Source organism: Tachysurus fulvidraco, chromosome 6, assembly GCF_022655615.1.
Source record: "Tachysurus fulvidraco isolate hzauxx_2018 chromosome 6, HZAU_PFXX_2.0, whole genome shotgun sequence".
NCBI lineage: Eukaryota > Metazoa > Chordata > Actinopteri > Siluriformes > Bagridae > Tachysurus > Tachysurus fulvidraco.
The window spans coordinates 982,682-1,008,687 of record NC_062523.1 but is presented as its reverse complement, the minus strand read 5'-3'; the positions used below and the strand labels follow the sequence as shown (position 1 = coordinate 1,008,687).

At 42.5% G+C, this 26,006-nt stretch overlaps 1 protein-coding gene across 1 annotated transcript in view; it reads left to right on the top strand.

The window, feature by feature from the left end:
* The window catches only part of wnt6b (wingless-type MMTV integration site family, member 6b), a 29,901-nt gene extending 4,709 nt beyond the window's left edge, over nucleotides 1-25,192 (top strand). The window contains exons 2-4 of the mRNA XM_027148536.2: nucleotides 11,171-11,391; nucleotides 20,042-20,349; nucleotides 22,184-25,192. Of these exons, the coding sequence (XP_027004337.1) occupies nucleotides 11,171-11,391; nucleotides 20,042-20,349; nucleotides 22,184-22,645 (991 nt within the window). The 3' untranslated portion in view covers nucleotides 22,646-25,192. The remainder of the gene's footprint in view (nucleotides 1-11,170; nucleotides 11,392-20,041; nucleotides 20,350-22,183) is intronic.
* The last annotated feature ends 814 nt before the right edge of the window (nucleotides 25,193-26,006 follow it).

The window sequence follows — 26,006 nt, the reverse complement described above, 5'->3', positions numbered from 1 at the left end:
ATGAGGCTCTGTAGAAATGCAGTGTTATCTGCTAGTGTGTGATGAGTGTGTGTGATGGACAGCGAGACGGCCGAAGAGATGAAAGGCCTTGAGAGATAGAAATACTCGAAGGGGGCAGAGTCATGTGCTGGTGCACAGCCAGGTGTGTGTGTGTTCAAATTCTGTTTTATCTATACATGTATTGTACATGCTATGTATATAAGAAAATGGTGTAGAACAATTTAGATCCATATTGAACAGATTAGAAAATTGAATGTAGAGTGGTGTAGTACAGTGTAGGCATGTGTAGAGTGGTGTAGTACAGTGTAGAGTGGTGTAGTACAGTGTAGAAATGTGTAGTGTGGTGTAGTACAGTGTAGACATGTGTAGTGTGGTGTAGTATAGTGTAGGCATGTGTAGAGTGGTGTAGAACAGTGTAGAGTGGTGTAGTACAGTGTAGAAATGTGTAGAGTGGTGTAGTACAGTGTATAAATGTGTAGTGTAGTGTAGTACAGTGTATAAATGTGTAGTGTGGTGTAGTACAGTGTAGACATATGTAGAGTGGTGTAGTACAGTGTAGAAATGTGTAGTGTGGTGTAGTACAGTGTAGACATGTGTAGTGTGGTGTAGTACAGTGTAGACATGTGTAGTGTGGTGTAGTACAGTGTAGAAATGTGTAGTGTGGTGTAGTACAGTGTAGAGTGGTGTAGAGTGGTGTAGTACAGTGTAGACATGTGTAGAGTGGTGTAGTACAGTGTAGACATGTGTAGAGTGGTGTAGTACAGTGTAGAAATGTGTAGTGTGGTGTAGTACAGTGTAGACATATGTAGAGTGGTGTAGTACAGTGTAGACATGTGTAGAGTGGTGTAGTACAGTGTAGACATGTGTAGAGTGGTGTAGTACAGTGTAGACATGTGTAGGTTGGTGTAGTACAGTGTAGACATATGTAGAGTGGTGTAGTACAGTGTAGACATGTGTAGAGTGGTGTAGTACAGTGTAGAAATGTGTAGTGTGGTGCAGTACAGTGTAGAAATGTGTAGTGTGGTGCAGTACAGTGTAGAAATGTGTAGTGTGGTGTAGTACAGTGTAGACATATGTAGTGTGGTGTAGTACAGTGTAGACATGTGTAGTGTGGTGTAGTACAGTGTAGACATGTGTAGAGTGGTGTAGTACAGTGTAGAAATGTGTAGGGTGGTGTAGTACAGTGTAGAGTGGTGTAGTACAGTGTAGACATGTGTAGAGTGGTGTAGTACAGTGTAGACATATGTAGAGTGGTGTAGTACAGTGTAGACATGTGTAGAGTGGTGTAGTACAGTGTAGAAATGTGTAGTGTGGTGCAGTACAGTGTAGAAATGTGTAGTGTGGTGTAGTACAGTGTAGACATGTGTAGTGTGGTGTAGTACAGTGTAGACATGTGTAGAGTGGTGTAGTACAGTGTAGAGTGGTGTAGTACAGTGTAGACATGTGTAGAGTGGTGTAGTACAGTGTAGACATGTGTAGAGTGGTGTAGTACAGTGTAGAAATGTGTAGTGTGGTGTAGTACAGTGTAGACATGTGTAGAGTGGTGTAGTACAGTGTAGAAATGTGTAGTGTGGTGTAGTACAGTGTAGAAATGTGTAGAGTGGTGTAGTACAGTGTAGAGTGGTGTAGTACAGTGTAGAAATGTGTAGAGTGGTGTAGTACAGTGTAGAGTGGTGTAGTACAGTGTAGAGTGGTGTAGTACAGTGTAGAAATGTGTAGTGTGGTGTAGTACAGTGTAGACATGTGTAGAGTGGTGTAGTACAGTGTAGAGTGGTGTAGTACAGTGTAGACATGTGTAGAATGGTGTAGTACAGTGTAGAAATGTGTATGGTGGTGTAGTACAGTGTAGAGTGGTGTAGTACAGTGTAGACATGTGTAGAGTGGTGTAGTACAGTGTAGAGTGATGTAGTACAGTGTAGAGTGGTGTAGTACAGTGTAAACATGTGTAGAGTGGTGTAGCACAGTGTAGACATGTGTAGAGTGGTGTAGTACAGTGTAGAGTGGTGTAGTACAGTGTAGAAATGTGTAGTGTGGTGTAGTACAGTGTAGAGTGGTGTAGTACAGTGTAGAGTGGTGTAGTACAGTGTAGACATGTGTAGAGTGGTGTAGTACAGTGTAGAGTGGTGTAGTACAGTGTAGAAATGTGTAGTGTGGTGTAGTACAGTGTAGAAATGTGTAATTTGTGTAGTACAGTGTAGAGTGCTGTAGTACAGTGTCGAGTGGTGTAGTACAGTGTAGACATGTGTAGAGTGGTGTAGTACAGTGTAGAGTGGTGTAGAGTGGTGTAGTACAGTGTAGAGTGGTGTAGAGTGGTGTAGTACAGTGTAGAGTGGTATAGAGTGGTGTAGAGTGGTGTAGTACAGTGTGGAGTGGTGTAGAGTTGTGTAGTGTGGTGTAGAGTGATGTAGTACAGTGTAGAGTGGTGTAGTACAGTGTAGGGTGGTGTAGAGTGGTGTAGTACAGTGTAGAGTGGTGTAGTACAGTGTAGAGTGGTGTAGTACAGTGTAGGGTGGTGTAGAGTGGTTTAGAGTGGTGTAGTACAGTGTGGAGTGGTGTAGAGTGATGTAGAGTGGTGTAGTACAGTGTGGAGTGGTGTAGTACAGTGTAGAGTGGTGTAGTACAGTGTAGAGTGGTGTAGAGTGGTGTATTACAGTGTAGAGTGGTGTAGATTTGGATTGTAGAATGGTGTAGACATTGTAGATGGTGTAGTACAGTGTTAGAGTGGTGTAGAGTGGTGTGTTTGTAGAGTGATCTTGTAGAGTGGTTGTAGAGGTGATTGTCGAGTGGTGTGTAGTACAGTTGTAGAGTGGTTGGTAGAGTGGTGTAGTACAGTGTAGTAGTGGTGTTAGTACAGTTAGAAAGTGAGTGTGGTGTAGTGGTGTTTTACAGTGTAGACATGTGTAGTGTGGTGTAGTATAGTGTAGGCATGTGTAGAGTGGTGTAGAACAGTGTAGAGTGGTGTAGTACAGTGTAGAAATGTGTAGAGTGGTGTAGTACAGTGTACAGTGGTGTAGTACAGTGTAGAAATGTGTAGTGTGGTGTAGTACAGTGTATAAATGTGTAGTGTGGTGTAGTACAGTGTAGAAATGTGTAGTGTGGTGTAGTACAGTGTAGAGTGGTGTAGTACAGTGTAGACATGTGTAGAGTGGTGTAGTACAGTGTAGACATGTGTAGGTTGGTGTAGTACAGTGTAGACATATGTAGAGTGGTGTAGTACAGTGTAGACATGTGTAGAGTGGTGTAGTACAGTGTAGAAATGTGTAGTGTGGTGCAGTACAGTGTAGAAATGTGTAGTGTGGTGTAGTACAGTGTAGACATGTGTAGTGTGGTGTAGTACAGTGTAGACATGTGTAGAGTGGTGTAGTACAGTGTAGAAATGTGTAGGGTGGTGTAGTACAGTGTAGAGTGGTGTAGTACAGTGTAGACATGTGTAGAGTGGTGTAGTACAGTGTAGACATGTGTAGAGTGGTGTAGTACAGTGTAGAAATGTGTAGTGTGGTGTAGTACAGTGTAGACATGTGTAGAGTGGTGTAGTGCAGTGTAGAAATGTGTAGTGTGGTGTAGTACAGTGTAGAAATGTGTAGAGTGGTGTAGTACAGTGTAGAGTGGTGTAGTACAGTGTAGAAATGTGTAGTGTGGTGTAGTACAATGTAGAAATGTGTAGAGTGGTGTAGTACAGTGTAGAGTGGTGTAGTACAGTGTAGAAATGTGTAGTGTGGTGTAGTACAGTGTAGACATGTGTAGAGTGGTGTAGTACAGTGTAGAGTGGTGTAGTACAGTGTAGACATGTGTAGAATGGTGTAGTACAGTGTAGAAATGTGTATGGTGGTGTAGTACAGTGTAGAGTGGTGTAGTACAGTGTAGACATGTGTAGAGTGGTGTAGTACAGTGTAGAGTGATGTAGTACAGTGTAGAGTGGTGTAGTACAGTGTAAACATGTGTAGAGTGGTGTAGCACAGTGTAGACATGTGTAGAGTGGTGTAGTACAGTGTAGAGTGGTGTAGTACAGTGGAGACATGTGTAGTGTGGTGTAGTACAGTGTAGAGTGGTGTAGTACAGTGTAGACATGTGTAGAGTGGTGTAGTACAGTGTAGAGTGGTGTAGTACAGTGTAGAAATGTGTAGTGTGGTGTAGTACAGTGTAGAAATGTGTAATTTGTGTAGTACAGTGTAGAGTGCTGTAGTACAGTGTCGAGTGGTGTAGTACAGTGTAGACATGTGTAGAGTGGTGTAGTACAGTGAAGAGTGGTGTAGAGTGGTGTAGTACAGTGTTGAGTGGTGTAGAGTGGTGTAGTACAGTGTAGAGTGGTATAGAGTGGTGTAGAGTGGTGTAGTACAGTGTGGAGTGGTGTAGAGTTGTGTAGAGTGATGTAGTACAGTGTAGAGTGGTGTAGTACAGTGTAGGGTGGTGTAGAGTGGTGTAGTACAGTGTAGAGTGGTGTAGTACAGTGTAGAGTGGTGTAGTACAGTGTAGGGTGGTGTAGAGTGGTTTAGAGTGGTGTAGTACAGTGTGGAGTGGTGTAGAGTGATGTAGAGTGGTGTAGTACAGTGTGGAGTGGTGTAGTACAGTGTAGAGTGGTGTAGTACAGTGTAGAGTGGTGTAGAGTGGTGTATTACAGTGTAGAGTGGTGTAGATTGGTGTAGAATGGTGTAGTACAGTGTAGAGTGGTGTAGTACAGTGTAGAGTGGTGTAGAGTGGTGTAGAGTGATGTAGAGTGGTGTAGTACAGTGTAGAGTGGTGTAGAGTGGTGTAGTACAGTGTAGAGTGGTGTAGAGTGGTGTAGTACAGTGTAGAGTGGTGTAGAGTGGTGTAGTACAGTGTAGAGTGGTGTAGAGTGGTGTAATACAGTGTAGAGTGGTGTAGTACAGTGTAGAGTGGTGTAGAGTGGTGTAGTACAGTGTAGAGTGGTGTAGAGTGGTGTAGTACAGTGTAGAGTGGTGTAGAGTGGTGTAGAGTGGTGTAGTACAGTGTAGAGTGGTGTAGAGTGGTGTAGTACAGTGTAGAGTGGTGTAGAGTGGTGTAGTACAGTGTAGAGTGGTGTAGAGTGGTGTAGTACAGTGTAGAGTGGTGTAGAGTGGTGTAGTACAGTGTAGAGTGGTGTAGTACAGTGTAGAGTGGTGTAGAGTGGTGTAGTACAGTGTAGAAATGTGTAGAGTGGTGTAGTACAGTGTAGAGTGGTGTAGTACAGTGTAGAGTGGTGTAGAGTGGTGTAGTACAGTGTAGAGTGGTGTAGTACAGTGTAGAGTGGTGTAGAGTGGTGTAGTACAGTGTAGAGTGGTGTAGTACAGTGTAGAGTGGTGTAGAGTGGTGTAGTACAGTGTAGAGTGGTGTAGAGTGGTGTAGAGTGGTGTAGTACAGTGTAGAGTGGTGTAGAGTGGTGTAGAGTGGTGTAGTACAGTGTAGAGTGGTGTAGAGTGGTGTAGTACAGTGTAGAGTGGTGTAGAGTGGTGTAGTACAGTGTAGAGTGGTGTAGAGTGGTGTAGTACAGTGTAGAGTGGTGTAGTACAGTGTAGAGTGGTGTAGTACAGTGTAGAGTGGTGTAGTACAGTGTAGAGTGGTGTAGTACAGTGTAGAGTGGTGTAGTACAGTGTAGAGTGGTGTAGAGTGGTGTAGCACAGTGTAGAGTGGTGTAGAGTGGTGTAGTACAGTGTAGAGTGGTGTAGTACAGTGTAGAGTGGTGTAGAGTGGTGTAGTACAGTGTAGAGTGGTGTAGTACAGTGTAGAGTGGTGTAGTACAGTGTAGACATGTGTAGAATGGTGTAGTACAGTGTAGAAATGTGTATGGTGGTGTAGTACAGTGTAGAGTGGTGTAGTACAGTGTAGAGTGGTGTAGAGTGGTGTAGTACAGTGTAGAGTGGTGTAGAGTGGTGTAGTACAGTGTAGAGTGGTGTAGAGTGGTGTAGAGTGGTGTAGTACAGTGTAGAGTGGTGTAGAGTGGTGTAGTACAGTGTAGAGTGGTGTAGTACAGTGTAGAGTGGTGTAGAGTGGTGTAGTACAGTGTAGAGTGGTGTAGTACAGTGTAGAGTGGGTGTAGAGTGGTGTAGAGTGGTGTAGTACAGTGTAGAGTGGTGTAGTACAGTGTAGAGTGGTGTAGAGTGGTGTAGTACAGTGTAGAGTGGTGTAGTACAGTGTAGAGTGGTGTAGAGTGGTGTAGTACAGTGTAGAGTGGTGTAGTACAGTGTAGAGTGGGTGTAGAGTGGTGTAGAGTGGGTGTAGAGTGGTGTAGTACAGTGTAGAGTGGTGTAGAGTGGTGTAGAGTGGTGTAGAGTGGTGTAGTACAGTGTAGAGTGGTGTAGAGTGGTGTAGAGTGGTGTAGAGTGGTGTAGAGTGGTGTAGTACAGTGTAGAGTGGTGTAGTACAGTGTAGAGTGGTGTAGAGTGGTGTAGAGTGATGTAGAGTGGTGTAGAGTGGGTGTAGAGTGGTGTAGAGTGGTGTAGAGTGGTGTAGAATGGTGTAGTACAGTGTAGAGTGGTGTAGTACAGTGTAGAGTGGTGTAGAGTGGTGTAGAGTGGTGTAGAGTGGTGTAGAGTGGTGTAGAGTGGTGTAGAGTGGGTGTATCTCGTGCTCAATCCTACAGAACAGTTTTAACCTGGTTTAATAGCTAGCATTAGCATGTAGATTGTCATACATAAGTGTTTATGAACATGTAAATGAGCAGTGCTGCATACTGAACACAGAGCAGTGTGTTAATGTCACTGCACACTGAACACAGAGCAGTGTGTTAATGTCACTGCACACTGAACACAGAGCAGTGTGTTAATGTCACTGCACACTGAACACAGAGCAGTGTGTTAATGTCACTGCACACTGAACTCCCCTCATGGCTGCAGCTTTAACACTCACTAGTAGAACATCTGAACATCTGGAAACATTGTAATAGCATTAAATAACCAGTAAAGACATTATTTATATCCTCTGATTTATTCACATTATTATTATTATTATTATTATTATTATTATTATTATTATTATTATTATTATTAATACATACAAATCATATTAAATAGATAGATTCATCAGTTAAGGTTAGTATTATGTAAAATTACAAATCATATTAATAAACATTCATTAAAACTTATTATCCTATTTATAACGTTTTGTTGGTATCAATTTAGAGAAACAATATATTCATATTAATATTAACACTAAGCAGCTTTTGGCTCATTAGCATAAAAATAATTAGCATAACATTTTAGAACAGACTTTACTACTGTGACAGTACACAGTTAATTTAAATAAAATCACACACCTCTGTGAAGTTTAGTGAACACACACACACACACACACACACACACACACACACACACACACACACACACACACACACACACTTCATCTCGTTTTCTCATACTGGATGACGGTGATGTTTCCAATCAAGCAGCCGTGAGAGATGAGATGAGATAAAGGTGAGCTGACAGGAGCCTGGCGTTCCCTCAGATTCACTTTACACACACACACACACACACACACACACACACACACACACACACACACACACACAAACACACACACACTGCTTGTGATTGACTACATATCCAGCATAGTTTGAGGATTAGGAACAGGATGAGTTTCACTCTTTCTCCGAGTGGAGGAGACGACGCTTATCTGCAACCACACGCTCCATCAGGAAACCCGAGCTCTGTGTGTGTGTGTGTGTGTGTGTGTGTGTGTGTGTGTGTGTGTGTGTGTGTGTGTGTCAGCTGTGTAGTAAATTAGAACAGAGATTTCAGAGTTCGTTTCAGTTTCAGTGTGTGTGACACTAACCTCCTGGAATTAACTCATAACACAAGATGTTAAGCGATTTAATAAACAATCACGCTGAAGATAAAACTAATCTGATTGGACATCAGGATATTGTCTGTTTTTACATGTTACATGTTTTCTGCTGCTGAAGATTTAATATGAACATCTTAGAGTAGGGTTGGGCAGGGAGGGGGCGGGGTCTGAATAAATTCTGTCCCATTCAGAAGCCACTGTGAAGTCAATCCTATTTTTTCTATTCTGCAGGTTAAATAAAAAACAGCACTGTCCTGCACTGAGCCCATAAAAAGCACGGTACATTGTGATCAGATCGATCAGACCTGTGATGAATGACGGGGTGGTTAATCTGCAGGGTGCTGTGTTTAGATCTGAACCGAGAACTTTTCTGTTCTTCATCAGTGACGTAGAATTTAGATTTTACTACCTTATTATTCAAGTCCAATAATATATATTTTATATAATATTTTATATAATATATTATTTTTAATTGTACATAGCTCATGATTGCAGTTGCCATGGCAGCAAGAACCACAGGCTAGCACTTGTTTTGATGTCTGTTTTTGGGCTTGGCCCCGCCCTCCTCCTGTCATCCATTCTTCCCTTAGTGTGTTCACCTGCTCTGTGTTTACTCCGTCAGTCCCACCCTGGTGTTTACACCATGTTCGGTTTCTGTGTATTTACAGGTTCATGGCTTTACGGCTTGTTTATTATTTTGCATATTCCCCATTTTCCTGTTTGTGTAGTTACCAGGGGGAAAACGAAGAAAAACAAATCTGTGTTTATAATGATTTATAATCCCACTCAGTGTTTATAATGTTTTATAATCCCACTCTGTGTTTTTAATAATTTATAATACCACTGTCAGTGTTTATAATGATTTATAATCTCACTCAGTGTTTATAATGATTTATAATCCCACTCAGTGTTTATAATGATTTATAATCCCACTCTCAGTGTTTATAATGATTTATAATCCCACTCTGTGTTTATAATGATTTATAATCCCACTCTCATTGTTTATAATGATTTATAATCCCACTCTCAGTGTTTATAATGATTTATAATCCCACTCTGTGTTTATAATGATTTATAATCCCACTCTCATTGTTTATAATGATTTATAATCCCACTCTCAGTGTTTATAATGATTTATAATCCCACTCTCAGTGTTTATAATGATTTATAATCCCACTCTCAGTGTTTATAATGATTTATAATCCCACTCTCAGTGTTTATAATGATTTATAATCCCACTCTCAGTGTTTATAATGATTTATAATCCCACTCTCAGTGTTTATAATGATTTATACTCCCACTCTGTGTTTTTAATCATTTATAATACCACTGTCAGTGTTTATAATGATTTATAATCCCACTCTCAGTGTTTATAATGATTTATAATCCCACTCTCTGGAAGTTTTCTTACTCATATCATCTCAGGTACCTTTTCCTCTCCACCGTCATCTCTGACACTCTTGTTAGAGATAAATAAATAAATAAATAAATAAATAAATGTTTATTGGTAAAAGCTCTGTTCATATAAAAAAGAATTGCATTTGATTAATTCAGTCAAAAATAAAGTAAAGGTGGCTTTAGCAAAAAAAAAAACCTAGTAAGTCAAGTGCAAAGCTTCAACTTTAACTGGAAATGTGGATTTTTTTTTATAAAATTTATAAAATAACAGGTTAGCTTAGCAACAGAAAGGCCTTTGATATTTTAACAGATTTCTCTGAAGGTCAAAATGTAATGAATTTTTTCGTTCACTCACTAAGAGTATGAACTTTCCTTCAATTGAAGCTTTCAATATTTCTTCATCACGAGATGATCCTGTTTATCTCACAGATGTCACACATTCTTTGGTTTGAGGAACACTTACAGGTTCTTTATGGAACACAACACCACAAATATCTAGTCAAGAACCAGGGATAAGGAGATGATCGTGTACTGTACAAGGTGCAATGAGATATACGGACATTCCTAATTGTTGCATGTTTCAAAGAAACTCTTATGTATAGCATTAAACACTGACGACGACGACGATGATGATGATGATGATGTTAGTTCACAATTTTTCATGTGGAGCTTTCTCTGATTTGATGTTGACTCTTTTCTGTCCATATTGTAACTCCTGAGACTATTTCAGATTTCTTTGTGTTCACTCTCCCTGTCTATTCCAGAAAGCTGACAGTTTAGCTGAAATTTATTAGACATGTTCAGAATTCTTCATGGTTTGGAAAGACTTTAGCTATTGTGAAATTCTTCCTCTTAGTATATGGTCATACTGATATCCTCACACACCTAATTTTCCTAACACTGTCCTTTAAACAGTTTAAAGCCTGAGCCTCACCCCTTGAAGAGAGAGAAGTAAAGAGAGAGAGAGAGAGAGAGAGAGAGAGAGAGAGAGAGAGAGAGAGACTGTTTTTGAGTCGTGCTGTTATTCCGGATTATCGCTCCGACACACACCCACACAAACACTAGATAATCAGCTGGGTCATGCGCGGGGTGAATGAGTCGGAAAAGACACGAGGATGATGATGTCGTCTTCAGCTTGCTATCTCTATGGAAACGTTGTCAATAATGTCAACACTCTAAAAGTCGTAAGGCACTTTACAGAGCTGAGGAACATTAGCAGGGTTTTATAACCGGCTGATCCAACACTAGTAATAAAATACGTTTTTATGCATGTCCTGAGTATCACACTCTCACGCAGGACTGTGTGTGTGTGTATGTATGTGTGTGGGTGTTAGATACACCCATGAGGTAACACAAGAGAGTGTACCCTTGCCAGGAGTCATGTACAGCGAGCGGGGTCGTGAGAGCGTCATGGAGTAAGCCTCTGTGTTTTAAACGAAACATTTGGCCAATCAGATGGGATGCATCGGCTGTGAGCCTGCTATCTCCAACATCATACATCTTATTCGGACCACCTGGCCCGAGAGCTCAGCTCGACTTCTTAAAATAAACTCAGCGCAGCAGATAAACGCTATTACTCTGAGAGATTAGGCCTGACAAGAGTGGAGCTAGAGCGATGAGGTGTCCTTTCATAGTGCAGACAGCTGCCTAATGATAAAGTACGTTAACAAAAATTTTCGTCTGAAACTAAAAGCTCACTTTTTCTTTAAATTACATAAAGATGAGGAGGAACCACTGCTTAAAGACTTAATGGGCTAAAAAAAAAAAAAGCACAGGATATATTAAAAAGTACTGAAGAAGAAAGAAAGCAAGAAATCAACTAGAGAAAGTAAAAGAAAAAGAAGGAAAGAGAGAAGAGAAGCATCACAGTGGAGAACATAATAACATTAGTACCTGTACCACATCTTTTGGAGATTTATGTGTGTGTGTGTGTGTGTGTGTGTGTGTGTGTGTGTGTGTGTGTGTGTGTGTGTGTGTGTGTGTGTGTGTGTTTCAGGGCAGTGGGCAGTCCCCTTGTCATGGATCCTAACAGTATCTGCAGGAAGACGAAGCGTTTGGGCAGTAAACAGGCTGATCTGTGTCAGAACCATCCAGAAATCGTGACTGAGGTGGTGAAAGGAGCGAAGCTCGGCGTGAGAGAGTGTCAGTACCAGTTCCGTTTCAGACGCTGGAACTGCACCAGCCACAACAAATACTTTGGAAAAATCCTTCAACAGGGTGAGAGAGAGAGAGAAAGAGAGAAGAACCTTTTTTATATCTTTATAACATCCTTTAAGATAGAAAGGAAGAAAAACAGTGATGGATAGCTGAGCATACAGTGGTGTGTTAGGGCGTGTGATGAGGGTGTGTGACAAGTGTACGGTGGTGTGTGAGGGTGGGTGAAGAGTGTACGGTGGCGTGTGAGGGTGGGTGACGAGTGTACGGTGGTGTGTGAGGGTGGGTGACAAGTGTACGGTGGTGTGTGAGGGTGGGTGACAAGTGAACGGTGGTGTGTGAGGGTGGGTGAAGAGTGTACGGTGGTGTGTGAGGGTGGGTGACAAGTGTACGGTGGTGTGTGAGGGTGGGTGAAGAGTGTACGGTGGTGTGTGAGGGTGGGTGACGAGTGTATGGTGGTGTGTGAGGGTAGGTGACGAGTGTACGGTGGTGTGTGAGGGTGGGTGACGAGTGTATGGTCGTGTGTGAGGGTGGGTGACGAGTGTATGGTCGTGTGTGAGGGTGGGTGACGAGTGTACGGTGGTGTGTGAGGGTGGGTGACGAGTGTACGGTGGTGTGTGCTGGTGTGTAAAGAGTGTACAGTGGTGTGTGGAAGTGGTTAAGGTGGTTAAGGTGTTGGACTACTAATTGGAAGGTCATGAGCTCGAATCCCTGTCCCACAAGCTGCCACTCCTGGGCCCCCGAGCAAGGCCATTAACAATCAATTGCTCAACTGTATAAAAGAGATAAATATCACCTGGATAAGAGTGGTGTGGATGATGTGTGTGTGTGTAAGTGCGTGAAAGTGTTTGGTGGTGTGTGCGGATGTGTGATGAGTGTATGATGCGATGGATAAGGGTGTCTGCCGAATGCTGTAAATGTAAAGTGTATGATGAGATTGTGGTGGTGAGAGAAGAGTGTGTGATGAGTAAATGGTAGTATGTGATGTGTGCGAGATTGTGTGATGAGCGTATGGTGGTGTGTGATGAGTGTACAGTAGTATGATAGCTAGCTTCATCACAAATAAACTGAGTTATTATAATCCTGCTAGATAACCTGCTAATCTGCTGAGGTAATACACTCTGCTGAGGTAATACACACTGCTGAGGTAATACACTCTGCTGAGGTAATACACTCTGCTGAGGTAATACACACTGCTGAGGTAATACACACTGCTGAGGTAATACACTCTGCTGAGGTAATACACACTGCTGAGGTAATACACACTCAGACCACACTCAATACACTGCTGAGGTAATACACTCTGCTGAGTTAATACACTCTGCTGAGGTAATACACACTGCTGAGGTAATACACTCTGCTGAGGTAATACACACTGCTGAGGTAATACACTCTGCTGAGGTAATACACACTGCTGAGGTAATACACACTGCTGAGGTAATACACACTGCTGAGGTAATACACTCTGCTGAGGTAATACACACTGCTGAGGTAATACACACTCAGACCACACTCAATACACTGCTGAGGTAATACACTCTGCTGAGGTAATACACTCTGCTGAGGTAATACACACTGCTGAGGTAATACACTCTGCTGAGGTAATACACACTGCTGAGGTAATACACTCTGCTGAGGTAATACACACTGCTGAGGTAATACACTCTGCTGAGGTAATACACACTGCTGAGGTAATACACTCTGCTGAGGTAATACACACTCAGACCACACTCAATACACTGCTGAGGTAATACACTCTGCTGAGGTAATACACACTGCTGAGGTAATACACTCTGCTGAGGTAATACACACTGCTGAGGTAATACACTCTGCTGAGGTAATACACACTGCTGAGGTAATACACTCTGCTGAGGTAATACACACTCAGACCACACTCAATACACTCTGCTGAGGTAATACACACTGCTGAGGTAATACACACTCAGACCACACTCAGTACACTCTGCTGAGGTAATACACACAACTATGTCATAACCCTTGACCTCTAACCCTGATTTTAATATTTTAAAACCTCAGTGCACTCCTCTGTGCTGAGGATGTGATTGAACATGGATGAACAAGTGAACAAGGTTTTGAGTGTGTGTTTGAGTGTTAGTGTCTGTGTGTAAGTGAGTGTCTTTGTGTGCTTGTGCATCAGAGTGTGAATGTGTGTGTGTGTGAGAATGTGAGTGTGTGTGTTTGTGAGCGTGTGAGTGTGTGTGAGCATGTGAGTGTGTGTGTTTGTGAGTGTGTGTGAGCATGTGAGTGTGTGATGTGTGTGTGTACATATGTGCGTGTGTGTCAACGTGTGAGCGTATGTGTGCGTGTGTGTGAGTGTGTGTGTGTGTGTGTGTATCTTGTTGTTCAGCTCTATAAAGATGTCAAAGGTTTGGTCTCCGATGTTTGAGAAATGCTTCAGAAAACTGAGTCGGGACGACAAACTAAAGGAATACAAAACAGACGTGTAGGCAATGAGCAGAAAGGGGCGGGGCTTGTCGATATGGGCGGAGAGAGTGTTCAGTGCGTGTGTGTGACGTTAGCAGAAAGCGGTTTTAACATCGACACGGAGGATAAAAACAAAGAAAGAAAGAGAAGAAAGACTTACGATAAGGACAAGAAGTAGGACGTGTTAATATAGGATCAGCTTTCCAGCGCTGGAGAGAACTGAAGGAGCAGGAAGTTGGCCACATATTCACAGGTTGGAGTTTCCCGAGTCAATAACTCCTGAGCTAAACGTTGTTTTGCTTTGTTACACAGAACTAATATATGCCTTTGTCCTTTACATCATTATGCTTGTGTGGCATTTTTGCTTGTTTGTTTATCTACAATCGTATTGTTCTTCCCTTCAGCTATGATAAAGACACGTTTCTTTCTGTTAGTCACCTGGGTTACGTATGTATGTGTGGGCGGAGCTATCGATACGGGGGTGGGACCCGTTTGGGTTAGGGGGCGTGTTTGTTTTGGTGATTTTATATGTCAACATTGGCTTTCAAACATCGGAGACCTCACCTTTAATTAACCTGCTGTAATGTCTGCTCTCTGTACACAGGAGTGTGAGTGTGCAAAAAATAGAAGACATCACATAAAAGACAATACACAAAAGACAATACACAAAAGACAATACACAAAAGACAATACACAAAAACAGCACAGAGTGTAAATACTGTATGTTCAATCAATGTTGCATGTGCAGAAATACGGAAATGAACACATTATTGTTATAGCAGCAGTTACATGAGGTGATGTAATGTATTGTCCAAAACACCAATTGACCGAAATGTGAAAGACAGCATGTGCAAAGAGCAGAAACAGTTTGTAAAACAGCAAGTAAACAGTTTGATATGGAGGCGCTGTACACATGGATGTATACTGGATGAGTTTGTTTTTGGTGTAGGTCATTACAGTCCATACCATGTTGTGCTCAGAACAGTTCAGTTTCAGTTATCGAGGAGTCTGGTGGCTTGTGGAAATAAACACTTACACAGTCTGGTCGTAAGGCCGAATGCTTCTGTACCTTTTCCCAGACGGCAGGAGGGTGAAGAGTGGGTGTGAGGGGTGTGTTGGGTGAAAAGTGTGTGTGAGGGGTGTGTGGGGTAAAGAGTTTGTGAGGTGTGTGTGGTCATCCACAATGCTGTTGGCTTCTTGGATGCAGCGTGTGGTGTAAGTGTCCATGGTAGAGGGAAAAGAGACTCCAATGATCTTCTCAGCTGTCCTCACTCTCCGCTGCAGGGTCTTGTGATCCGAGATGGTGCAGTTCCCAAACCAGACAGTGATGCAGCTGCTCAGGATGCTCTCAATGGTCCCTCTGTAAAAAATAGCCAGGATGGGGGGAGGGAGATGTGCTATTCTCAGCCTTCCTAAGAAGTAGAGACGCTGCTGGGCTTATCTTGGTGCTGGAGCTGGTGTTGAATGACCAGATGAAGTTGTCCGCTAGATGAACACCAAGAAATTTGGTGCCCTTGATAATCTCTACAGATGATCCGTAGATGTTCAGCGGAGAGTGGTCGCTCTGTGCTCTCCTGAAGTCAACAACCATCTCTTTAGTTTTATCAGTTTAGTTTTTACAAGATGGCACGGCAGTAGCACGCAGCGGCCACTCCGGATACAAGATGGTGATATTTACATTTTTTAGCGCGTCTATTGCTAGTATATGGACACGAGAGACAGCAGTATTCATGTATACAACCGCCAAAGTTGGGGAAGTCGTGGCCTAATGGTTAGAGAGTTTGACTCCTTACCCTTAGGTTGTTGGTTCGAGTTTCGGGTTGGCAATACCACGACTGAGATGCCCTTGAGCAAGGCACAATATAAATGGCCCACTGCTCAGGTTCACGGTGTGTGTGTGTTCACTGCTGTGTGTGTGCACTTTGGATGGGTTAAATGCAGAAAACAAATTCTGAGTATGGGTCACTATACATAGCTGTATGTCACGTCACAAAAAGAAATCCTGCAACAACCAAACTGCATGATGATGTGTTAGAAAGGCTTCATGCCCTCAGCTTGCTGCGGAGACCATACCTCCAGTCCTCGGCTTTGCCTGATACCGTGGACCAGGAGAAGGGATGCCGAAGCAGAAGCAGCTCTCCTGTCCATTTTACTTTCTTATGTTAAACTGGACTACATCCAATTCGAACGCACTACATGCGAGAGTTTAGAAACTGCTGCATCTTCACAGAGTTTTCACAGAGACATGGCTTATCGACAGACTTCCGGATGCCGCCATTCAGCTAGATGCTCTGTGCAGTAAGGCTCGAGGTGGTGTGTGTGTTTACATCAACATAGAATGGTGCAATAACTCTGTTCTTAGTTACGTTCATCACTAGTGGATTTTGTGATTGTAAGATGCAGGCCATTTATTTACCACAGGAATTCACCACTGTTTTACATTCCCCACAGCGCTAATGCTAAAGTGGCTCTATGTGAACTCTATGCGGCTATCGGTGCTCCCTAAATTCCATCAGTATGTGGACTTTGCAACGAGAGGGGACAACACGCTGGATCTCGTTTACACAAACATTTCCAGCATGTATCGTTTGTAGCACCGCCCCCACCTCGGCTACTGACCATATCTCTGTTATGCTAGTTCCAGCATACACACCACTCATCAGCTCTAAACCAGTTCTGAAGCAGGTGCAGGGAGGCAGCACCCTACGGTGACTCCGTCAACGTGGAGGAGTACACGGCCTCAGTGACCAGCTACATCGGCAAGTGCATTGATGTTGTGACCATCTCTAAGTCCATCACCACATGTTCCAATCAGAACCCATGGATGACTGCTAAAGTGTGCGTGCTGCTGAAGACTAGAGACCTAGCCTTCAGAACAGGGGACAGGGCACATAACAAGGGCCAAACTGTCTGGAACCATCAGAGAAGCAAAGCGTGCACATGCCCAAACAATCCAAAGCCACTTCCAGGACAGTGGAGACACCCAGTTCATGTGGCAGGGCATACAGGCGATCAGGAACTACATAACAACTTCACCTTCAGAGCTAACCCACGGAAGGCTGCTGGACCAGGCAACATTCCTGGCAGAGTGCTCAGGGAATGCACAGAATGTTGTTCCTACGTGCCTCAAGACAACCACCATCATCCCCGTCCCCCGTTATCACACTCACTGGACCCCCTACAGTTTTTGTATTGTCCAAACCATTCTACGGACGATGCTGTTCACCTTGCTGACCCACGACTGTGCAGCAATGCACAGATCAAACCATATCATCAAGTTGGCAGATGACACAACCGTGGTGGGTCTCATCAGCAAGAATGAAAGTGAAAGTGACGTGACCCATACTCAGAATTTGTTCTCTGCATTTAACCCATCCAAAGTACACACACGGCAACGAACACACACGCACACACACACCATGAACACACACACACACCGTGAACACACACACAGCAGTGAACACACACACACACCGTGAACACACACACACCGTGAACACACACCCGGAGCAGTGGGCAGCCATTTTTATGCCGGGGAGCAGTTGGGTGGGTTCGGTGCCTTGCTCAAGGGCACATCAGTCGTGGCCGGCCCAAGGCTCGAACCCCCAACCTTAGGGTTAGGACTCAGACAAAACTTCCCCCATTATGAGTCAGCATACAGAGAGGAGGTGCAACAGCTGGGCAAAGACAATGAAGTCTACAATTTTTATTAATAAATGTAAAACTAGCACTAAAGTAATGGCACACTGTAAGAGAAAGAGGGGTTGGACTGTTTTTGTGGTCAATTTGGTGTAATGGCTGAGCTGCATTAGTGACGCTTTTAGTGACATGACATACGGCTAAGTACGGTGACCCATACTCAGAATGTGTTCTCTGCATTTAACCCATCCAAAGTGCACACACACAGCAGTGAACACACACACACACACACCGTGAACACACACCTGGAGCAGTGGGCAGCCATTTATGCTGCGGCGCCCAGGGAGCAGTTGGGGGGTTCGGTGCCTTGCTCAAGGGCACCTCAGTCGTGGCCGGCCTGAGACTCGAACCCACAACCTTAGGGTTAGGAGTCAGGCTCTCTAACCATGAGGCCACAACTGCCCCTTACTGGAAGATTAAACACATACTGTGTACATACTGTGTACAGGAGGTGGTTTACTCACCATTTTGTTTTCTGTACACTTTACCTTATGTGATGTCTTGTCTGTGTAGCTGAGCGTTTATTGGTGCTGTTTAGATCAGTTGGGCCTACAGCGATTTTTGGACACGTGAAGCCTGTTGTTAGACATGTTACCATTTGTCTTCTTTAGTGCATGATCTAATAAATATCTGGACATCTTGTTAGCTCTGGGCCAGCACTATTTCCATCATTCATTTTTCTAGCAAAATGGTATCAGTGAGTGTTTTTGCCAGTAGAGGGCAGGATATATAATCCTCTTCTCCCAGTATCAATTCAATTCAATTCAATTCAATTTAATTTGTATAGCGCTTTTTACAATCGACATTGTACAATCGAGAAGACTCAGGCAGCAGTGGCAAGGAAAACTCCCTTAAATGGAAGGAAGGAACCTTGAGAGGAACCAGACTCAAAGGGGAACCTCATCCTCATCTGGGTGACACTGGGGGTGTGATTATATATATACAGTCTGATAAATGTTGTAGTGATACAAAAGACTGCATGCAGTTGGCATCTCCTCTTTAGTGTCACAGAGTCTAACTGGAGCTGGTAGATCTCTAGATGTCTCAGGATCCTCTGAGAGTCGGCCTCGTCTCTGTGGAGGTCCAAAATCTTCATCACACGGAAGACGATCGGAGCTGGTACAATCTCTGGATACCTCGGGATGGGTAGAAAGAGAGAAGCAGTGGAGAGGAATTAACATATCTGCTGTTCATAATATTAGCAAGTCTGATGTAATAGTGCACAATATTATGGGATGTATTATGTGTACGCCTGACAGAAGAGATGAGTTTTTAATCTACATTTAAACTGGGAAAGTGTGTCTGAGCCCCGAACACTATCAGGAAGACTATTCCAAAGTTTGGGAGCTAAATAAGAAAATGCTCTACCACCTTTAGTAGACTTAGATATTCTGGGAACTAGCAGAAGTCCTGAGTTTTGTGATCTCAGAGAGCGTGAAGGATTGTAGCAGTATCAGTTTGGACAGAACCACCGGACGGTAGATGGACAGTTGATGGACCAGTTTTATTGCGACCTCTCCATTCCAGCTTCAGTGTGCAGAGAGTCAGCAGTGTCATCTCTGAGATCCACAGCAGGATTGATGAGTTTGGCCTCCAGTGAGTTGACATGTTTGCACACAGGCTGCAACTCGACTCCCCACGGCGCGAGACTGACTGACTGCCTCTCCAAAATGGAAATTAATCATAAATTCCTCCATGTCTACAGGCAAGGCTTCATGTCTATAAGTGCTCTTCTGTTTTGAAACATTTGATGCAATTACGGTGAGACGCGGCCATTAAGAGCACGAGCGGCTCTGTCGTGGCAGGTCCACTTCCTGTTACAGAGGGTAAGGGTGCACAAAGAAGACTTGCATATTTCTGCTCCTGCACAAATAACCGCCAGCTGTTTTTCTGTGCTATTCAAACATGCCAAACAGAGCCGACACTGCCTCGGCCCGAGGCATTAACCTCACAGTGCCAAGACTCTTTTTCTCTCTTTCTCTGAGCCGTAATTGAGTGATTATAGCGGCTCAGAAATGATAATGATGTAGCATGCATTGTGTTGCCTGTTACTTCAAGTTCAATTTATTTACACAGAACACTGGGATTGCAGGAGGAGACGTATACATTTTATAAAGATATAAAACTCCAAATATTCCTGAGGACATCAAGGTCAGAATATCTGACATGACTGATTATTAATTTGACGTTAAACAGAGGGCTAAATAAACACTGAATAAGCCAAAGAGACATTTTAACTGTGGTTTTCTTAATTCTGTGCAAATTAGCTGTGATGCTATAAAGAAACAAAAAAATCCAAACAATTATTCCTCATACCAGTTTTATGGTGCTTTAGTTTTGTACACAGTACTTTAGCTCAGAACTGCAATTAGTTCCTGTTAGTTTATTTATTTTTTTTTCTTCAAATTTTTGATTAAAGAAAGAAAATGTGTACACACACTGATAAAATATTTGGTCTTGACAGCAGGCATGTTAGCAGGTAGCTAGGATTAATATAGTGATCGTAGTTCTTTTTGTTTTTATACACTGTGTGTGTGTGTGTGTGTGTGTGTGTGTGTGTGTAAGACAGATATCCGGGAGACTGCATTCGTCTATGCCATCACAGCAGCTGGAGTGACTCATGCAGTAACTCAGGCCTGCAGCATGGGGGAGCTACTGCAGTGTGGCTGTGAGGCCCCGCCCCCTCGCCAAGCTGAAGCTCCACCCGTTATCGATGGGGCTTGGGACGGGGGCGGGGCCTGGGAGTGGGGGGGTTGTGGAGATGACGTGGAGTTTGGCTATGAGAAATCCAAACAGTTTATGGATGCCAAGCGCAAGAAGGGCAAGAGTGACATCCGCACTCTCATCGACCTGCACAACAATGAGGCCGGACGCCTGGTAATGATAAGGATTATTATTATTATTATTATTATTATTGTTGTTGTTGTTGTTTTATTATTATTATTATTATTATTATTATTATTTTCATTATTATTTTACTACATTTGTCATATTTTTATACTACTACTACTAATAAAAATAATAATAATAATAATAATAATAATAATAATAATAATAATAATAATAATAATAATATTGTGTGTGTGTGTGTGTGTGTGTGTGTGTGTGTGTGTTCAATGTGTTAGGTTTAAATTTAAACCTGTGTTTAATGCTTAAAGCCTTTAACAGCATCATAGAGACAAACAATTGCAGAGTATCTTTGCCTAAGGAAAAGCTGAGGAAGAATAAACCTTGATAAGATTCCCAGGAGCAACATTCAGCAAAAAGCAATGCTTGAGGAAAGGTATGGGGAAAGATCAGAGACAAGAAGGTTCTGCTAGGTTTTGTGGGCATGTAGAACTTAGGAGCAGGATTATGATGGTAGCAGGTGCTTGTAGACCTCTGGTGCAAGATCTGTGAGTGAGAAGCTTGATGGCCTCAGAGGAAGGATCTGAAGAATGCTATGGTTTGAAGAGATTAGGAGCAACATTAGGGGCTTGTACACCTTGTACAGCATTATGGCAGGAACAAGATCATCGCAGGAGGCCACAGACACAGCATCTGGCCAGAAGTAGGGAAACGTAGACCTCATGAGCAGGATCATGAGGAGTGCCTTGGTAGAACAAAAGAAAGTGGTCAAGATAGCAGCAGGTATTTTATAGACCAGAACAGAAACATCTTGGTACTAAACTCTTATAGAAAGATCTAGAAGAGATGAAGAGCCCTTAAAAGGGTATAGGGTATTATAGACTTCAAAAATGTGGGCAGGAGCTACTTTGTAGTGACAGCATTCAAAATGAAGAAGGATCTTTAATCACTGGCAGAGAATCCAGCAGGATGCATGGCATGCAGACATGAGAGTAGAACAAGTTTGCTGACCTCAGGAGCAGGATGTAGATAACATTAGCTGTTTGTTGAATATAAAGTGACGATTTCAGTAAATGGCCAAAAGTGTGTCCTTGTAGACTGAAGGTTTGTGTGGTTCCAGTGAGAGCCACTTTCACTTTCAGACATGGCTTTAACGACATCGGCCCCTGAGGTCTTCTGTCTACAGAACGATCCTGTAGATACAGTAGAAGACCTCTGGGGAAGTCGTGGTTAGAGAGTCTGACTCTCAACCCAAATCCGAACCCCCCCCCAACTGCTCCCGGAGCGCCGCAGTATAAATGTCTGCCCACTGCTCCGGGTGTGTGTGTGTTCACGGTATGTGTGTGTTCACTGCTGTGTGTGTGTGTGCACTTTGGATGGGTTAAATGCAGAGAACTAATTCTGAGTCTGGGTCACCGTACTTAGCCGTACGTCACGTCGCATTCACTTTTCACTTTAATGACTAAAGGCAGGGCAAAGTCAACAAAGACTTGTTAATAAACACAGGCACTACTTTACAGATAATTCTTTTGTGTTTGAGTGTGTAACCTTCTCACAATGATGAGATAGACAGTGGGTTTAGAAATAGCAGACAAATGTGCAGCGGATATATTAATTATATCTAATGACTTTTTATTTTTAACTGTATAGCAAAAGGGTTTTTAATAGTCAAAGATGAAAATGTTGTGTTTATGGCATTGATGGCTGGTTAATTACCCGAGTGACATCAAGATTTAACTCTGGTTCGATAAGCTCCCGAGTAGCTCAAGGCTACAGAGAACAGGAGGGTACAGGAGGGCAAATTCCTTCTGAAGTGCATCATCTTTTATCACTTTAATCTGTGTGTGTATGTGTTTAACTGCAGGCAGTGAAGAATTACATGAGGACTGAATGCAAATGTCATGGGCTGTCAGGTTCCTGCACACTGCGCACCTGCTGGAAGAAGTTGCCTCGGTTCCGGGAAGTGGGCAACCGTCTTTTAGAGCGCTTCAACGGTGCATCAAAGGTTATGGGAAGCAATGATGGAAAGACACTGATCCCTGTTGGCCAGAACATAAAAGCTCCAGATAAACAGGATCTGATCTATTCTGCTGAGTCACCTGACTTTTGTCTTCCAAACAGAAAGACAGGTTCCCCAGGGACCAAGGGGAGGACCTGCAACAGCACAGCATTGGACGTGAGTGGCTGTGACCTGCTGTGCTGTGAGAGAGGATATAGAGATGAAGTTGTCATTCTGGAGGAGAACTGCCTGTGTCAGTTCCACTGGTGTTGTGTTGTCCAGTGTAAAAAGTGTTCAGTTCGCAAGGAACTCAGCCTCTGTCACTAAGTCCTTACCTGGTGGAACCTACACCTACATTGTTCTTTTGATGATTGCAGTCCCAAATCACCTGGCTTGACTGCTTGGAGACCGGATCACTGACTCCAGAACGCTGACATCATCTGTGTACTCTCCTGATGGAGTTCCAGATTAATGCCTCAACACTTTTAGACTCTAGAACATGATTCCTGAACATGATTTTTTTTTCTAGGTCTAGAAAAAAACATTCTCTTTCATGGAGTCTAGAACATTGAGGATTCGGTATGCTGTAATAATAGAGTTCCCTTTTACTAACTGATCGATTAGAGAATATAGAAGGTATCTAGGCCGGCTTGAGGCAGAGCAACAATCGTACCAAACACTTCTGCTTACGTTCTAGGTTCTAGACTTTTCATTTCATTTGGCAAAATGTGTTCTAATGGAGCTTTTCTAAAAATGTTTCTTTTAACAAAAATCTTAACTGTGGACTGTCGACGTTCCAAGTCATCGATTTGAGCCGGTGAAATATCTGTACTGCTTCGGTTAAAGAACTCCTAGGATCAAGATTACTAACTTGATGTTTCACAGCACAGTTCATCGCAGAATGACCTGAAACGCACACTGTTCTGAAGACGTCCTAGAGTATCGGGTCACCTAAAGGAGATTCAATAAGAGTGCCTCAGTAAATGCTTATCATCATAGAATGTGACTTCTGCAGAGCGATGACCAAAGATGGACTCTTCACTTGAAGTTCTAAATAACTCTGAAATGCCTCCTGTTTTTGCGTTTTAAAACCTGGACTCAGCCGATGGAGCTGACGGGCAATAAAAATATGCATTCATTCCTTCAATCATGTTCAAATGGAGTAAAAAACAAACATCGAGACATCGGGGAGAAAATGTTCGGCGTGGCCTTGAACTTCTATTTATACACAATAACATGATGACTACTAACAGAATGATATGACTCTGGAATATTCTGTCCAAAGCACTTTGAATATGAGAACAATGCACATTGTACTCTAGCGTTTAATCTCTCTTTCTTGTTGTTGTTTAAAGCAGCAATATGTACACACCCCTTTATTTTAATTGTTTTTTATTACTATTATATTCTTCAGTTATTTAATACATAGAGCTTTTATTATGCACCTTCTTTGATGATCGATCTTAGGTTACGTTCGTGTCCCGTTAACAAATCTGACACTGCTCACATTCATATCTATGCTTTTACTTTAAATAGAAGAACACTGAGGTGTAAAAGTTGCGGTTTGATTTCCAGAGCCTCGACGTAGCTCCTGTTTAAAGTCATAAATATCAAAGCTATGTGGATGCTGCGTGCAAAATAATTTATGTTTATATTACCAGGGTGACGTGACACAGATCTATATATTTTCTTCGATATCATTGAACACCTGATGATTCTTTTCAGGATCGTGTGGATGTAAATACTGTATGTGACCTATCGAATCACAGCTGAGCCACTTTTCTGTGTGGTGTTAGATTAGGTACACATACGGTCATGAGACATGAATAAGAACAGATCGGGATTCATGTGGCCTTTTCCCATGTGGCCTTTTCCCATGTGGCCTTTTCCCATGTGGCCTTTTCCCATGTGGCCTTTTCCCATGTGGCCTTTTCCCATGTGGCCTTTGTGACTTGTGACTTTTTAGATTGTACACAATGGCTTCTTCGAATCTGCCGGTGTTATCCTAAGGCACAGGTTTTCATTGAGCAAGGTGGGTACAAGCAATGGTTGGAGGTGTAGGGGGGCTGGTCCTATAGGTTCATGTAGATACTTATTTAAAAATAAAAAAGCCATGGGTAACCTTACCAGTAAAAAAATTGCTGCATTATAATGTAATACCATACAATGTTTAGCCAACATACTGTATAAACTAGCATCGTAGAGATAATTTCTCAAATGTAAACAGAAAATTTTTTTTGTTCTTATTTTAGTTGAGTTGCACTTAAACCAAAAAGCAAAAAAAAAAAAACATGTTATATGTTGTGTGTTGGACTCAAAAAGGTAAGGTGAGGTTTCTGAGAAAGACAGAAACAAGAAAAGGTAAATAACGGCAGGATGAAAAATTACCCAAGCGTGGAGAATATGAAACCACTGCTCCAGAATTTAGTAGATACTTACTATCTTCTCAACAAAACAGTCGAAACATCTAAATCGTCTAAATTAGCCGAGTGTTAAAGATATAAACGATCGGATGACCCGTAATTTTCTGTTGTTAAACCCTGATATTACTCATTGGACCAAAAACCAGTACACAGAAACTCTCACGCTTCAACTTCCATTTAACAACAGGGCACAACCGAGCGAGTAGAAACACCTGATAGTCCAAGATTTCTATCACTTGAAAATTGATGTCTGATGTTGTGTTCTAAGTTGTTTAACACATCTAGACATCAGGAAGTGACATCAGGAAGTGACATCAGGAAGTGACAGCTGATCTATCATCTCAATTCAAGTTTATCTGTATAGCACTTTTTACAATAGACATTTGTCTCAAAGCAGCTTTACAGAACATAAACATAGAACAGAAGGTAAACATAATTAATGATAAAGGAAATAACGAATAATAAAAGGAAGAAACCTTGAGAGGAACCGGACTCAAGGGGGAACCCATCCTCATATGGGTGACACTGGGGGTGTGATTGTAATATACAGTCAGTTAAATGTTGTATTGGTGTAAGGTTCATGGACTTCAGATCTCCTGAGTATCACAGAGTCTAACTGGAGATGTCTCAGGATTCTTAGAGTCGGCCTCGGCTCAGTGGACGTCCAAAGGCTTCGTCCCACAGAGGACGTTGGGAGCTGGTACCTATCTCATATTCATCTTTTCATCTCAAGTCCAAATTTCTTCAGTGTGTAACAAAAAGCCAAACATTTGGTCTTTGTGTTAGACAGACATTGAGCAGAAACACTGAAATCTTCCACAGGACAGGGATGAGGGTCTCAGAATCCATACCACAAGATACAATGCCATGCAAAAGTATTCACACCCACTGAACATTTCCACATTTTGACACGTTACAACCACATACGATAATGTATTTTACTGGGATTTTATGAAATAGACCGAAAGAAAGTGGCACATAATTGTGAAGTGGAATGAAAATTATAAATAGTGTCCAATTTTCTTTTACAAATAAATATCTGAAAAGTGTTGTGTGCGTTAGTATTCAGCCCCTTTACTATGATACCCATAACTAACATCCGGTGAAACCGACTGCCTTCAGAAGTCACCTCATTAGTAAATAGAGACCTGTGTGTCATTTAATCTCAGTTTAAATACAGCTGTACTGTGAAGCCCTCAGAAGTGTGTTGGAGAACATTAGTGAACAAACAGCATCATGAAGAACAAAGAACACACCAGACAGGT